Consider the following 17,192-nt stretch of genomic DNA (forward strand, 5'->3'; position numbering starts at 1 on the left):
CTATAGGAAGGGCTGTGTCGCTCACCCTTATTATGCCGGGGGAGTGAAAATTATACACAGCACGCGGAAGAGGTGCCGTAGCTTCGTTCTATGGAGTCTATCAAGGGCTTGCTTGATACGTATATGCGCCAATACGTGGTCTTGTGTTGGCTGACGGCAAGCAGAAAAATATCCCCACATATAGCGTGTGTACAACTGTACACCGGGTTTGGGAGAGTCTAGTATACACGCGACGCTTGTCTGCAAAATAAAACAATCTCTCGCATAGAAAACGGCATTTTTGCACATGCAAACTTTCTAAGGAATCCTTGTGCCGTGTTATTTGAACATCCATCAGGAGGATTTTTCCTGGAGCGATTCAACCATAATTAGTGGATTAAATCCTTCAAAAATATTTCATCCCTTGTGACGCCACATGAGGAAAATTCTATTATCCTTTTTTTACTAAAATGTGTGACATGTGTCGTTAATAAACCAAGGTTTTTAAATACTTCACGTTTTCTCATACATATGCTTTTCGAGCATTTCAGTAGCAGAAAGCTGTAAGATAAGCTCATCTTCATTATCATAGCATTTCCTGTTATAGTTGTACCGGCCTACATTTTTGCCGCTACTCCCCAGCGCGAGGCGGAGAAATGTTTATCTCAAACAGGTTATCCACGATCCAGTCGCAGCATCTTTCACTCCTGGCATGCTGCGAATGGAAAATATGCTTGCGTAAGCAAAATCACACGCGAGAACTCCGCGCATGTGGACGTGTGTGTGCGTGGAGAGCAGAAAGCCTCGCGAGCCAACTGCATGCCAGCGGTCGGCGGCTACCATGGCTACAGCATACGCAGACGTGCTCCATCGCCGTTTGATCGCAGCAGCAGCACTTAGCTCAGGCAGGCACGGGAAACTCAATCTAGCGGTAAACTGTCAATGACCGTCGCTACTTCTCTCCGCTCGCTCTCAACCTTTATCCGTGTTAGGGTCGCGGCTAGGTCTACACGCGTTTTGTGGGGCCTTTCTTAGCAGCATCTTTTGAGAGGCGTGTGTAAAAACGCGTGTGTTCCATTCACACACCGTACATGTATGGAAACATACTTTGTTGTCGTGGGTTGGTCATTTCACATCAGCTTGATTGGTTTGGACCGCTTTTTACCCTTCTACTTCTTTTGTTGTTTTTTTTTTCATTCATGAAAGACCGTTCTTCACCAACAGATTCACATTATATTCATTCACAAATGCAAAAATAAGATATGAATTCACTTTTAATAGTATTATCTGATTTCACTGCGCTTCCTTTAATTAATCCAACAACTTTGTAAGGATCATTCACACACGCACACACACACACACCCCGCACGGATAAATAATACACAAAAGCCGAAAAGGCAAAGGACACGCTACGCATGAAACAAGTGCATCTCAAGATAAAAACTCTACTGCACGCAGGAAGCACACGCATTCTTGGGTTTTCTCCATCTTGCCCCTTTTTCTCGTCTTCGCCACCTTTTTTTATTGCACATACTCCAGTTTCGTTTTGTATTGCTTTGCTCGTTTGCTTTCAACCGCACCAGGTAACACAAACACCGGGAATCGCACAAACATATACGCACACCACCAAAGCCCGAACAACGCTATCTTCGCAAACAAATCTCTCCCTTTCCTTCATTTCGGGAAACAGGTTCAAACGCACCCCTTTTGCGTGAACAAAACTATCGAAAATTACCGAACTTCACTTACTTTTTCGATGCTACACTTTATCACTGGTTGTGAAAAAAGCCTTCACACACACTTTGCCGATAGTTTTAAGTGGAATAAGTTAAGATTTCATTTAAATAAATCCATTTAAACTCTACTCTACGGAATACACCTTCCTCCTTCGTTGCAAGTTACTCGATTTATGTTGCGCTGCTCGAATACTATCCGCTGTCGATGGCACAACACAATGGCGCTGGCGGAAATGATGAGTGACATTACGTAAACTCGATATTACTAAAATGTGCTTTTATGGGGTGTTGAAAAGAGTTTGTTTTGAAATTTATTAATTTTAAAAACAATAACCCATCCAAAGCTGCTTAATTTATGTTGGAATAAGAAGTGCATTCGTGAAAAAAAAAGCTCAACTGCTGTCATTTTTAAATTTAGAAAATCGTTGTGTAACGGTTATTGACGCGTGATGCAATTTGTGTGATTGAAATTGCTGGAAACATAATATTTTCTTGCTCGATTGACTACGGACTGGTTATAAATATTGAAGACTTTTGAAATCAACTAAGCTTTCTTCGGTTTAAGAGGAATCTGGTCAGCATCAGTGGTCCAGGTAGATGGTGATGATTTCTTGTATTCTTTACTTACACATAATTTAGATCTGTCTGTGTTGCACACTATTAATTTCTTCTCATTTACCAATGATCTTTTATTGAATTAGTATCCAATTACACTCAAAGAGAGCAATTGGCCATGTTCACTAGCAACTACCTAGTACGCAAGACAGTGTATTGGCGTTAAAAAAAGTACCATCCGGACACTGCAAATGCGTTGCGACCAGCTCTGCACTACAGCTGTAATAGTACCGACAGTGTGCCGGATCAGCAAACAATCCCGGTCGTACGCATTCGTACGGCACAATCGTACCGGGCGGCATATTGGACCAGTCACGCTGCACACACTGCCCCTCCTGGAACATTTGATTCGCCGGACATCGGTACAAACGTGGACGCAGTATTCGATCACCGTTGGTCGTCGTTTCCGCAGCACAGATGTAATAGATGTTATTATTTCCAGGCCATGCGCCCATCTGTCCTAACACGGTGCAGTTATATTGAGGCGATAGGCAGATGGTATCGTTCAGGGGTAGTGAACAGTCTCCGCTCGCCGGCGAGAATGCTGCTCCACCACAATCCATATTGATCGCAACCGGGTTGTTGCCGTTTTGGAAGCACATGTGATACAGGCGACAGTTGAACGGGTCCGGAAATATGCCCGGTGTGTTGCACTCAAAGTTTGCCTCTCCACCCGGATTGCATGATCCGACGCTGGTAGAGCAGCCTCCCTCAAACTCGTTACAGTACAGTCCCTCTGAAGCACTGCACGCTTCGACCCAGAACGTTTCCCAAACCGTACCAATTTTCACGCACACTGCAACCGTGTTGCAGTCGGAGCAAAAAATGCCGGGCGCCTGTCGATCGGCACAGGTCGAGGTTTGAAACTGTGTGACTGATATCACTTGGCTTCCAGAGGCTGCATTTACCAGGCACTAAAGAATCAATTTGAGGGCAGAGATAAAGAAGTGTAGAGTTTAATTAAATTTTTGAAGCAACTTTACTGTACCAAAAGTTCTTTAGTTGCTAAAACGGTTAATTCGATTTACAACGGCCACGCCACTTAACAAGTGTGGTAAATTAAAAAAAGATCGTTTTTTTTCTTTTTATTTCACAATGAGTCGCTTAACAAGCTGGCTATTTATCGTCCAATCGTACAAAGCTTTGATCACTGATAGTGTATCGAACATGGAGTTGCACTTTAATTAGGCTGCTGCTACTGAAGAAACGTTGTTGTATCGTCTAACAAAAAACTCACGGTATTTAAATAAAATTAACCACTCCTTACATACGTACCTCTAAAAATAGAGCCACCGCAAGAAATTTCCACAAAGCTGCAATCATTTTCTTCACCGCTCCACTCCGTACAATCGATCACTGGAAAATCCGTTCTATGGCAAACGATCGCGCCCTGTTTGCCCGCCAACTATTGAACTGGAAGTAAAGCATGACTGTGATATCGGTTTTCTTTTATAGTACATTGCCATCTATCTGACGAAGCTGATAAAACAGCATGATAAAGGTACATAGCGTGGGGCAGTTCTTCTGTTCTAGCTTTTTCTTTTATCACCACCCATCATGATTGTGCTGAGCATGAATGAACATTGTTAAGTTTTGTTGGTTGTATTGGGAAGTCCATGAAATGGTATGATGTTTTTCAAACACTACATACCTTTTTTTGTTGTGTCAGTTTTTGGTTACTTTCTCTGTTGGGTGATCCCCCAACGTTAAAGCTACCCACCGCAAGTAACCTCTACACACTATGTTTGGAAACCGAAATGGGTCATGTTTCCGGGTTTTCTTTTTTAAAATTTGTGTTAAGGTGCAAAGAAACATAGCCTACAAACCCATTAAAAGGAAAACAGAGAGCTAACATTTTACAGGGTTCTCCTTCTTCTTCTTTTTGGCTTAACGATCTCTAACTCTAAGGTCATGCCGGCCATCGAAATGGTCTTCTAGATTTCCGTTACCATGTAGTTGGTTAGTAAGTCCTCACTAGAGGGGGAAGGTCCGGATGGGATTCGAACCCCGGTCCTGCCGTTTGAAGACCGCAGACGCGCGGCTGTCGCCTATACCACCGGACCGCCCCATCTTACAGGGTTACGATCGATATAATTCCGCGGCTAAGAAGTGATAATTAGATGAGCATTTTACAACTAATTTGGTACGGTCATGACAATGTGCTAATGTAAAATATATCTTATTATCTTCTTCTTGGCTTAACGACCTTCTAGATCACACCGGCCATCCAATGACTTACTAGACTTGCTGATACCACGTAGTTGGTTAGTCAGTCTTCAATACAATACAACCGGGCCGCCGGACATGTCTAATTATATGTCAATTATAATTTATAATGTTATATGTAATGTAAACTATTATTTTTGTTCACAGGGGTTTGATTCATATAATGGAACTTTTGAATCCCCAGTGGAATTTTTAAAATCGATAGTGGAATATTATTGACTTCTTGGGCTGAATTGCAATATATAGTGCATCTTGTAGTAAATTAAAGGAAAATTGCAACCATACAGTGGAGTTTCTGCTGAGCGCTTCGTTCTCTTCTGCTAAACCAGCAAAATGAAAAATTGCCTTCAATAGCTTGTTTACACCAGACAACACTGATGATAACACGGTGCAGACCGTATTATAATCACCGTATCGGATATTCAAACAGGATACAATTGCAAAAAAATGTAGCAAAATTTGTCCTAATTACTGCTTCTTATCATCATAATTGATTGCCAAATTCCACAATCAAGATTCTAATTTCCCCTCAGGGAATACATGCAGTATTCAAATGTTCACTTAAAATATTCTCCCAAGCGATTTTTCTATTCGATTATATGGATCGAAACCCTGTATATGATAGTATTTCCTGTTCTTCTGGCATTCCACAAGGTAGTATTTTAAGCCCTTTCATGTTCCTTTTGTTTGTCAACGATATTTGTGCTATTCTTCCTTCTGATGGGCATTTGCATAAAGATTATGTTAACAAATTTCTCCCAATTTCTGTTCGTACCGATTGTCTTTCTCTTTAATCCGTCCTTGATTATTTTTGTTCATAGTCGTCATGTAACATGTTAAATCTATGCACCAATAAATGCTCTGTTATTTCCTTTTCGCGTACTTGTGTTCCTCTTGCATTAAACCATAAAATTTTTTGTCTCTCGATTCGTATGTCCGGCGAATTTGCGGCCTATTGTTGAATACAACACTGTCATCTGGAACCCTGCTACCAATGTAGTCATCATTAGATTGCAACGGATTCAAAGACAGTTTTCCTGAGTTGCAGTTAGACGCATTTTCGGTCCCATCCCCATCCCTTCATACTCCACTCGCTGTCAACAATATTTCCCTATCCTCATTCCGTTCTAGCCTCCTTCCCTTTTTACTTAGAAATCAAATCTGTTTTTCTCTCGTTTTCCTCGTTTTTGTACTGTTCTTGTGTCTCATGGCATCATTCTTATTTTATTTTATATTAGTTACTTCTTAAGTTAGCTAAATTAAGCAAGAGTAAATATTTTAAAACACTTGCGATGTAATAATATGAACGAATAATATTGTATTTTTTAGTTTAAATTTTTGCTTGTTTAATAGGGGAGCTTCAAGTGCTCGACAGAAATACCACAGCAGATTGCAAAGTTCCACGTTCGGGTTGCAAATCACCCCTTTCTGAATGCAAGATTCCACTAGATGTTAGCGAAGTTCCGTAAAAAGTTAGCAATATTCCACACTCCATTTGAAAAATTTCACCGATTCGTTCAAAAAATCTATTGAATGGTTCAAAATCCTGTATTTTATCAATTATTGTTTGTGACGCGTTTGTCATATTACTTACCTTTAGTTTGAGATCAATCCCAACTTACGCTTTTGCCCATTGTCCATGTCCAAAAACCCATTCATAATTCACACGTCGTTTCTTAAAGATAGGAATTGTTTTATTTATCCTCTTTTGCATTTTGTGTTTGCTTCACTAACGGCTAAATTTGTGCCAGCAATCATATGGTTACAAAAAAGATCGAGAAAACGAAAACCCTAAAACTCATCAATGGTAGATTGTAATTTTGTAATAATAAAACCGCAAAACCGAATTGATCGACTGATAGTAGCGAAACAATACAACACATTTACTGCGAGTGAAGAAGCGTGTGTCGAGAGAAATTTGTTTTTAGTGGGCGCGCGCGCGCTTCGCGTTGTTGTCAAATGCAAAAAAGTATAATTTTGATTTTTGTTTCTTTCGTTCTTTCCTCTTCACATGTTCGTCTATCCTTAGTCGCCTCCATTATACACAACACACCTTCTCTCTTTTGTTCAAGCTATTTCGGCTCTTTGCGAAAACCAGCCCATATAAAACTAGACTAATAATAAATATTTACTGCAACTTGCTAGCTGGTCACTTTTGCTTCTCCAATTTCTATTTTCGTTTTTTTTTGCAGTTTTTCATATCATCGAATATCGGATTCTTTTTTTACGATCTGAATCAGTTGTAAATAATATCGCAAGCATCGAAATAGTTTAAAGAACGTGCTGTGCCCTCCCTCCCTTGGCGTTGGTGGTGTTCCAAGTTGCGCAAAAATTTTAATAGAAAAGTAAAGCACATGGAACGTGAACTACGCAAGGATATACACATGCATATATGTATTTTTATATGCTCACTTACAAAAAAGCAGTCACTGTTGGTTCTTATTTCCCATTGCACACACGCACGTGGCACAAAATACACTCCGTTGTTTTTGCAAAGCATTATTTTTTGTTTTGTTTTCTCATCTTCACGACACGTCGTCTGTTTAGCTTCAATGAAATGTTTTCGTTTTAGTTTATTTAAGGATTTTCGATTCGTTATTTTTCTTTGTTGTTGTAAATATCCTATTTAATATGATGAAAGTTTCGTAAGAAAAAAAAGCACACAGCAAGGAAAGCTTACACAATGCTTTCCTCATTGCAATTGCAATGGTTGTTCCCTCTAAGAAAAAACAGAAACTTTCAAACATACATAATTCATTCACAAACGTTTCTTCGTCGTCAGTGTTTTTGTGTTGATTGGTAGAAGGTTAAACGTTGCGTAGCTGTGCTTCCTCACACAATGCAGGTGGCTGCTGCACCACAACACTATCGGGTCGTGTCTTTTATCATCTATTCGGATTTGATGATTGCTAAGGATTAAATCCTTCTTATATATTTAACCGGCGGTTTATTTTGCTTCCTCGCCAACGTCAACCGCTTACGCGAGGAAAGCATAATTAAATGCACACATAATGCTGCGGGTGTAGTGCAAACGAGACCACCACGCATCGAAATAACAACAAAAAAATACGCCGACTTAAGCGGAGAAAAAAGCTTCACCATTGCTCGCGTGTGCGCGGCTCTCAATATATATCTATCACCAAATAATGTTGTAACACAGGCAGGATGTTACCATTATACAAACATGTAGTTTTACGCGCTAGGCAAGCCTGAGGATAATAAATAGCACGCGGTAAAGATACTCACACACACATTACTGATAAGAACGACGCGACAAACTAAAAGACAGGTTTTGTTGATCGGTAGTAAAAAGCTATTTTATGCAATCATTCATATATCATGCAAATGCAAATGCGCGCCTTCTTCCTGCTTGATTCGTTTGCTTTTTTTGTTTTGTTTGTTTTTAATTCCCTCCCTCCCGACGTTAAACAACTCTCGTGGGATAGTCATGTACAGCTGACTGCTTTTCTTAGCTATATTGGTTTAACGTCTTGCTCGTTATGATCGTTTTTACTTTTGTTACTGTCCCCTATAGCTCGATGTTGTTTTATTACTTTGCAAAAAAAAAAAAAAGTCGCATTACACATTTCTGTTTAGTGAGTTTGAGTGATCATACTAGAGAAAAAACGGCAGTTTTTTTATCATGATCTGTTCTGTTGCTCCTAGGATTTTCCATCGAGGCTTTTCGGTCTGTTTAACGATCATTCATCTTGTTTTGCTGTATGTTCTGGTTTTTATCTACTTCGATTTTAATTTCAGTTTTAACTGTTTTAACCTTTCACTAGCGACGGGAAAAGCTGGCACGCTTTTCTGAGTGTTTCATTCATTGAGTGTGTCAACTTTTATGCGTTTTGTTTTTCAATCCATTCATTCATTGCTCACAGAAGGAAGAGGAAATATCAGTGAATGCGTGTTGTGCAGTTCCGTTTTCGAAGCTGCATAATTCGAACAAGACTACATGTCATTCTTCTTCCTTGTATTATGTGTATTATAATGTTTTGTAATTAAATAAAAATTGAAAAGAAAAAGGCAAAAAAAAACAATTCACATAATCATTTCAGCGATTGCATATTCGCACTTTACATCATCTACGACAGGGTGGAGGATAATGCAGGATTTAACAGCCCATCAAACAGACATGACAATAAAACAAACAATGCGGAATTCAAGATACACAAGAAATTTTTCGATTTGAACACACATTACATCATTTTAGCTACGCTTTAAGAACATCGACAAATTCAGGTCAGAATTTTCTATACCTTGACGACGGCTATGTTTATCTTATACAAAGGTAAGGGCAAATGATAAACTGATAAAATGGGTATGTTCAAGTCGGAAAATGTTGTGTATCTTGAATGCTAAATTGCTCTAGCTATTCTAATGCTTGTTCCATGGGCAGGGTAAACCCTGTCATTGATAAATCGGTGTCGTCGGGCAGCAGTAGCGGCAAACACACCCAACATATACAAAAGCTTTCTTTTCTCGCTCGCTCGTTTCCTTCACAATACAATCGTACAGTCCCTATATTGTTGGATAGTAGTATTATCTGCCCGATCGTAATACGACGACCGCGTTTGCTATTAGCTGACAATTCTTGATTTGCCAGTTGCCAGCCAAAATATAAATAGATAAATTTCTTCAATCGTGCCGATTCATAAATAGGATTCATATGCTAACTCGAAATGTGTATACCTTTAACCAGCACTTGTCCATAACTGCCTGCCATTTCCTGCTAAGAAAGAGACTGATCATTCGCCCTTTTCTCCTACATTTTACGATCCGTTTCTTTTCTTCTTTGCTTAACGTCAACGGGATTTTGTTTTTGTTTCATACAACTCTAAACTTTATAAGGAGAACAGATTACTACAACAAACAAAACGGAAATATAAAAGGAAAACAAGAAAAAAACGAAAGAAAACAAAATAAGATTTTTGTTCTCTTTCCCTCTATCCCTCTCTTTCTCTCTCTCTCTCTCGCTAGGCAAAACTTACAAAACTAATGGGGATATAATAATGGGGCGTTTGTATCGAGCCGTGTTGGGATGTTGGCTCTCGTTCAGGAAATCGTTTTGTGATGGATAGGCTTCGCCGCAGCTTTCTTTAACGCACGAGCTGCGTGAGTAGTAATCGTTTGTTGCTATACCTCCACTGAATAGACAAAAAACAAATAAACAAAAACGCACTAAAAAGATGACTCTGCACCTTAACATACAAGACAAGTAAGCTCTCCCAACATTCTGCTGTGCCAAACCAAAAACACATTGTGTGATGATGCCTTGCGTTGATGTGGATCGTCTGTTTGTGTGTGTGTGTGTGTGTGCGTTTAGGACTCGACGCGTTTCTTATCCTTTCGCTTTTTCAAGAATGACGGTGTCCTCAAGCCCTTCTTCTTCTTCTTGTCCTTCTTGGGGGATCCATCGGTAGAAATATCCTGCAACTCAGAAAGAAGACACATTTTTAGAATATCAGATGTTCGACACTGCACTGCACTAAGGCTAAACCCCGTTGGTTAGGCTTACACTTCTTACCTCTTTGCTGCTATGCGAAAAGGTGCTCATATGTGCATCGGATTGTTCGCCATTTTGTACTTGCTCGCCTGAGATGAAAATATAGGTTGTGTAAATTGTAATATTAAGATTGTGATGGTCTTGTTTGCTCGACCGTGTTCTCGGTGATTTTGTGTAGTGTAGCGCGATTGCTTGATGAAAAATGATAAACTGATTGGACAAAGTAAAACATGGGAACGTTCGAACTATTACTGTTGGAATGTGCCATCATCATCTAGAATCTTCTGATCGTTCATTTTAGTGCCATTTGTTGCACTCACTGTGTCGACGATGCTGGTGAACGTGTAACGCAACTCGTCCAGACTTTGCTCCATGTTGGAGAACAAGCGACACATTGTTTGGGTTACCGACAAACTATCGGCAAACGCAAGCATGGCAGCAATTGTTGCACTTCGAGTGCTTGCCAAACTATCGTCATCCAGTGGCCAACCATTGGGCACCATCAACAGTGAATTGTAATTCAATACGCTTGCGTTGTTGTAAAAGTCTGTTTCGAGCACAGCATCGTTCGGATGGATCGTATTATACGGCATTTCTTCATCGTACGATTCTTTTGCCAACACATAGGACTGGAGCTTTTTCCACTTAATGTCACGATTTTTTGGCAAACGCCAAATAGGCACGGTAAGCTCATGGGAAAGCTTTGCCAACACATTTCGCTTATTGGCGTAATGGAAATGATGCACGTTAGCCACGTTTGTGGCCACGCGGAACCCATTGTAATTGCATGTCCTAAATGTTGGATACACCGCACCTAGATCTGCCGTGCGCATTACAGCGGCAAAATCGGTTAGTTTCGAGAGAGGAAAGAACAAAAACGGATTATTATCCTGTAGAGTAAAGTCTAACTAAACACAGATCGTACCATACGCGAAGTATAGTCACTGATAAAAGAAATCACATACATACATTGACGACAAAAACCGACCGATTTCGTGGCGTTCGGTGTCCGGACAATGGGAAAAATTCGTACTCACAACATGATCCCGCACCACACTTTCTCCCTGAGGGGGTAAACATGCTTTTGCGTGCCATTTGAAATGAACCAACACCAAACCCAACGAACATGCTGCTGAGGCACGCAAGAACAGTTTTCAAGGTGGTAGGCAGATCACTATTACATACATTACGTGTGTCTTCCTCTTGTTCTCACTTATACACAGCTTGCCTCTGCCAGGCCGGGTGCACGATGATTCGTAAACCTGAAACTATTCTGATTCTAAGGAAGGAAGTAGTAAACCGAAATACATTCCACATTCAATTGGTGAAGCAACCAAAACAAGCACAAACACAAAACATTTAAAATATGTGTAACGTATGCATTAAAAAAGTGACCGAAATGTTTCAACTTTTCATGCGCTCACGCTGTCACCTGGTGGTCGGCCCACCGGTCAATGGTTAATGTATACTAGTTGATTATATATTGTCAAAGTTTGAGAGATTTATCTCTTAATTTACGCTAGCTAGGAAAAAACAGTAAAGTTCAAATCCGAGTTCAAAGAAAATTCGATCGTTGTGTCACATTTCCAGTCTGTCGGATACGATGGATCTTCCTTAAGAAGGGAAAGTTTATAGAATGGAAGTCTGGATCTGGCCATCTGACCAGGTGGCCAATGTGACTTGTGGCCAATGTGAATTGCCAAATGCATTAAACAGTACCACAAGCGAAATGCTGTTCTTATCTGCTCGAAAGGTGCGCTGGAAAAAGGAGCATTTGAGGATTCTGGGGTATCTATCTCAAGCCGCCAAACTTAGTGTGTCCTAGGACCGTCCGATCGCAATTTTCTACATCAATTTGAAGAAGAGAATAAATCTAAATAATTGCATGGTCAAAGTCAGGGACACAAAAAAGGTAAACACATTTTTTTTACACTTTCGAGAAGGACGGCCTTGCCGTATTGCTATATTGAAGAAAACAATGCAATTTGATTGACTACAGTATCATTGGCCGACTAATTTTATCATGCAATTAAAATAAATCGCTTTTTTAATGCATACGTTATGTACAGGAATGATGGGAAGCGAATGTGAATAATTTGCATTTGTGTTCCTCCGTACTTACCGTCGCTTAGTACCACCTCTGGCTGGCTTGGTTTGGGCGCCTGCTTAGTTTCTATTCTTAGGACGTGATGTTCTAAAAAACAACCAAAACGAAATGAAGGTAAAATCGGTTACGGTCACGTTTGGCTACAAAAAAAGGCGTGTATCGCTCGTGCCACAACAAACCCTTCCCTCCGCTTGCTTACCTGCTGTTGCGTCTTCCTGTTCCGATTGACTGGGCGGACTGACGAGCGAAGCGCCCTTGGCAGGGCCACTAATCTGCAACGAGCTCAGTGCTTCCGATTCGGAGAAATCTGTATCCGTGCCTGTAAAAATACGTGATCGAAGACAAGGTCGCGCGTATTGGTTGTTTGTGTTAGTAAAGATGACTAGTAGTAGCGGCGGCGCATCTCCGCGATTCCACTTACCATCACCATGCCGCTTCTTTTCGACCGTCTTTTTGTATTCGTTCAGTTCGTCGTCTGTTACGGAATCGAATGGATTTTTCGCGTACGGTGCCTTGTACACGGTGGCGTTATGCTGATAGCCACGCTGAATAATACCCTTGGAAGCGGCACCCATCAGTACCACGTGGTCGCCAGCAGCGGAAACGTTTGCATCCTTCAACCTGTTTGCCTCGTCCCATGAAACACCCTCCAGGATGTGGGACTGTGGTCCGGCCGATATTTTATCTGCACGGCGGTTATCTTTAATCTACGAATAGCGGGAAGTGGTTACAACGTGTCATGTTGTATGCGCCATTTTTTTTTTTCTATTGCACAGTCGCTCACTTACCTGCTGCTGAATTCGTTTGAATTCTCTCGGATTAGTGTTGGTCGGAACGAACTGATGCGCATGCTCGTTCTTGACCGGGGTCGACGAATGCGTTGGAGATGGTTCAGCGACCCACTGATACACGGATTCAATGTAATCAATTGAAGGAAAGATAAAACGCACGAGTTAGAAGGGAAAGGTAATAGATGCAACAGGGTCGATTGTCAATAAAATGCAGCTAAAAGATCTGACTTTAACGGTACATCCAAATAATTCATTTCCTGCAAAACGTTGCAATGCAAATTTGCAACATTTGCGTCGTGCAGAGCCGAAACTGAGTGTTGTTTTGTTTTCAAACATGACTTAAAGGACGGACAAAAACGAACGGCCAACGTTTTCGAACAACATTTAGCAACAGCTTAAAACACAAAAAAACACCAACTTCAGTTTTTCGACAAACCCACCGGGCATTGATTGACACTAGTGGCTAGTGGCTTTTTATTATTAATTGATTAAATATGCTCAAAGTTAAATTAACAAACCGTTGCATCTTTATAGTGCCGCCGCGCTCGTTAATCTATGTCGCTGAGGAATTCACTAATTTTCTTGTGCTGTGCTAACAAACATATTATACGTGTGCTACATATACTGGGCGTTCTTGCAAATCGTTTTCATTGTGACATTTCATTCGATACAATTTTGGTTACTGCCTCAGATTAGATCAGAAAACTAGCCATTAGCAATTATTTTAAGCTGCACAAACTACACGCCAAACGAGTATTTACGGGGAAGCAAATAACAATCAATTGCATACAACGTTTTGTTTAATAAATATTTTACTCTGACTGCTAGCTTGGAATGTTAGTTTGTTATCTAGCTTTTTTTATCTCTTATCTCTTTCGCTTGCTTTTCTCTCTTAGCTGCCAAAAAATAAACAAAGGAATGTTTTTTTCAAGCGTTTGCAATTGATATGAAGTGTATAGTTATATAAATATTTGATTTAAAAACAATAAAACAAAACTGGATTCATCTTTGGTATGGCTAAACTACGGACAGCGAAACGCGCTAGACCAAATTCGCCGAAAAAAGTATGCGAAAAAGCAAACATTTGCACTCTTTTCTAAAATATGTAAAATTTGTATGCTTAATTGTTGCAAATGGTTAAAAACTGGTTAAAAACAATGTTACGTTTAGTTTGTGCACAAGAATAAAAGAAAAATAAACCAAAATAAAACAACCAAACAGAAACGGCCCTTTTCCGTAACTTTTCGGTAGTGTAAATAGCGGTTAATCTACTGTTAGAGGGGATTTGTTGTTAGTAATATTTGAGTAAAATATTGAGAGGGTCTTAAGAAATTAGACGTGCGCGTCAAAAACAACAGGAGGTTCCTTATTATTCCCAAACAGGTGACATGAAAAGAAAAAGATCAAACTGTCGAACGGTCGATCTTCTCTGGCCCACACCGTTAGTTGTTTTGAACGTGTACCACCGTTGGCGCATAATAGGCGGAAGGCATGTTATGTAAATAATTGATGATGTACCCGCCCGCCGCTCAGTGTGCAGTGGGATCATTTGCGATTATTAGCTGCATTAGTTTAGATTTCCTTCAATTGTTACAATCTCTACCTTGGTAATCTTCTTCGGGTCTGGTGTACCAGTTTCTAGCACCTCCACCTTCTGGTACACGTTCGGCGAGTTCAGCCAACGGGTGCGATCGCCAACCTTGCGCGGGTCTCCCTTGCGCCATATTCTAAAATAAAGCCGTGAGAGTACGAAAATAGCAATTCCCTTTGATCGAATTCCACCGACAAACGATTCCCCCCAGCAACCGTCAACGTACCCTTGCTTGAACAGCTCCTCCTCTTCGATTAGATAGCCTAATGATGACACTGCTGGTGGTACCTCGATGTCGTTGCGTGGCTTCGGAATATCGCCCTTGATCAACGGATTGCGGAAGATGTACCCGGTACGGAAACCGGCATTATCGAGCATTCGCATGAGGGCTTCAAACTCGGAACCACCAACACGCCACTTCGGGGTCTGCAAAAAGGAAAAGTTTTGTCATTTCTTTTGCTCTTAAAGCTAAATTTACACATGCAAACGTTTTAATGCTACAACAGCAAAAAAAAAAACATACTTTAGAAAGTTGTCCTTCCTTATTATCCGTGGTTTGAGCTGTAGCTGCCTCCTGTCCCTCTGCCGGCGACGGTTTGCGTGCAGCGTCGTAGATAGCTTTGCGCGTTTCTTCCGGAATCAGAATCAAATTTTCCAACCCGACCGGTAGCAGCTTGAGCTGAGCTTCACAGGCCTGTACCATGTGCGTGACATGATAGAACGCTTCTTCGATAGTTTCGCCACAGCACAGTGCGCCATGATTGGACAGCAGCAGCACCTTCGAGACGGGTCCCAAGCTGCGCAACAATTTATCCTTCTCTTCCGGTTCGTTTAGTGCTTTAGTTGGGAAAATACGCATAGTAGGCATAAAAAAATTGAAGAAATGAATCGGACAGTTTTTGACGAAAGCCTTCATAGAACATGTTAACTTGGAGCGTAAGATTAGATAAGAATTGCACATTGTTTTAATCTTTTTGCAAACTGCCCTTCTTAATAAATGGCAATGGAGTAACCTTTAACCATTGACTTTGTTCTCCTAATGGAACCCCACTTGAACTATTTAAAGTCTGGCTCTAAGTCATAAATTTTTGTCCCTCAATCAACTATTTTTGATCCTGAACAAAAAACAGAACAACTTTTTTTTTTAATGATTGCGGAAAATTAAAGCACAGAAAAGTTATATATTTCTAAACATTTTTGGTTTAATGTTTGATGACATGTCAGCGTAGAAAATATTCATAATTGATACTTAAAAAGTATAAAATTTGATAGTCAAAAGCCAAAAATTGATGCTTTCAGATAAAAAATGAATGCACTCTGTTAAAATTGATGCAGTACGTGGACGGCTGCTGTCAAAAGCTCATGTCTTCAAGAGAAAAATTCCTGACTTATAACCAAAATTTGACAACGACTGTATTACATTTATCAAATAAAATCAAAACTATTGAAACAAACAAAACCATGCTCTGCTTAACTTACCTCCAGCATACGTGTGGAAGGCAATTTCTCCCAGGAGGGCAGTGTGCTTCGTGAGCGGCTGTAATCCTTGCTTCAATGCCGACACAGCGGTTACGGCACTGTACGCCACATATATTGCACAACGAATATCCGGTCTGGCAGCATGGATTACGGAGTGGAGGGTGAACTCTGCGGAACAAAAGCGATAAACACGAGTGTAAAGATGGAATATTCAAAAAAAAGAAGACCCCATAACAAACAATCGATACGCAGGCGTGAATCCTGGGGAATTCTACTCGTACACTACTTACGACTAGTGTTGATGCCAAAGTTAGTTGTTCCATGTTCGACGATTTGACCCTGCATGTTCACCTTGTTTAGGGAGGAAGCGGTAATCTCATGGTAAAGCAAACCGTACGGGTTCACCAGGAACAGTTCCTGGTCGGCATTAAGGCGCGCCGTAATCTGGCACGCGATACCGTGAGTCCAGCCAAACAAATCCATCAGTCGGAAGGTGGCGGCCTGCTTGCAGCGCAGAATCTTTTCACCCTTCTCGTAGCTCATCGACTCCACACCGCGAATATCGTTGATCGGCACCACACAGTTCGAGCTTTTGAAGACGCTTCCGATGCGGGCAGCCGGCATGCCCATAATATCGGATAGCTGCTGCAGAATCGTCGACGATCCTTCACGCATCTGCCCGTCAACGATTCGTTCCAGTTCCTCGCGGAACAGGCGCGAATTCATGATTGCTTCCACCCGCTTGCGACGTTCCATCTCTCGCATGTCCGCCTCAATGTCGGCCGGGCGCGGCTTCGTGCCCTCCTCTTCGGACACTGTTTCCAGCCCACCATTTGTATGAATTGCTGCCGTCTCGGTTTCGGTTGCCATCCTGCAATGAGTTGTGTCCCAATATCTATTAGCGATAACATAGCGATACCTTTGCAACCACACTACACTCTTCCCTCTCTCCTATGTCTACTCTCAACCGTGCTTCTTCTTCACGTTTGTCGCTATACACGTTTGATTAAATATTGACATTTACGATCGCCTACTTGATTTCTGCACTTGATGAACGGTTCGAACTGAAGGTGTTGGCCTAGCCCTGGCCCAGCCCAACTGATGACTCGTTTGGTCTTTTTTTTTCGTCAACTTTAATGACCAGTACTATCCTCCATCT

The 17,192-nt window shown here is 41.0% G+C and overlaps 2 protein-coding genes across 2 annotated transcripts in view; both read right to left on the bottom strand.

The window, feature by feature from the left end:
- Positions 1-17,192, bottom strand: part of LOC126561728 (protein hu-li tai shao) — a 272,847-nt gene that overhangs the window by 254,457 nt on the left and 1,198 nt on the right. Inside the window, exons 2-12 of the mRNA XM_050218036.1 lie at positions 16,324-16,904; positions 16,034-16,201; positions 15,078-15,391; positions 14,781-14,980; positions 14,567-14,690; positions 12,961-13,074; positions 12,594-12,879; positions 12,372-12,491; positions 12,188-12,259; positions 10,087-10,154; positions 9,880-9,989 (exon numbers count right to left, since the gene is read on the bottom strand). Of these exons, the coding sequence (XP_050073993.1) occupies positions 9,882-9,989; positions 10,087-10,154; positions 12,188-12,259; positions 12,372-12,491; positions 12,594-12,879; positions 12,961-13,074; positions 14,567-14,690; positions 14,781-14,980; positions 15,078-15,391; positions 16,034-16,201; positions 16,324-16,903 (2,154 nt within the window). The 5' untranslated portion in view covers position 16,904 and the 3' untranslated portion in view covers positions 9,880-9,881. The remainder of the gene's footprint in view (positions 1-9,879; positions 9,990-10,086; positions 10,155-12,187; positions 12,260-12,371; positions 12,492-12,593; positions 12,880-12,960; positions 13,075-14,566; positions 14,691-14,780; positions 14,981-15,077; positions 15,392-16,033; positions 16,202-16,323; positions 16,905-17,192) is intronic.
- LOC126560757 (uncharacterized) lies at positions 2,456-6,190 on the bottom strand. Its single transcript, XM_050216711.1, has 2 exons — positions 6,179-6,190; positions 2,456-3,244 (listed from the first exon to the last, which is right to left on the bottom strand). The coding sequence occupies exons 1-2, from the start codon at positions 6,188-6,190 to the stop codon at positions 2,456-2,458; spliced, it is 801 nt and encodes a 266-aa protein (XP_050072668.1).

Source organism: Anopheles maculipalpis, chromosome 3RL (genome assembly GCF_943734695.1).
Source record: "Anopheles maculipalpis chromosome 3RL, idAnoMacuDA_375_x, whole genome shotgun sequence".
In the NCBI taxonomy this organism is placed as follows: Eukaryota; Metazoa; Arthropoda; class Insecta; order Diptera; family Culicidae; genus Anopheles; species Anopheles maculipalpis.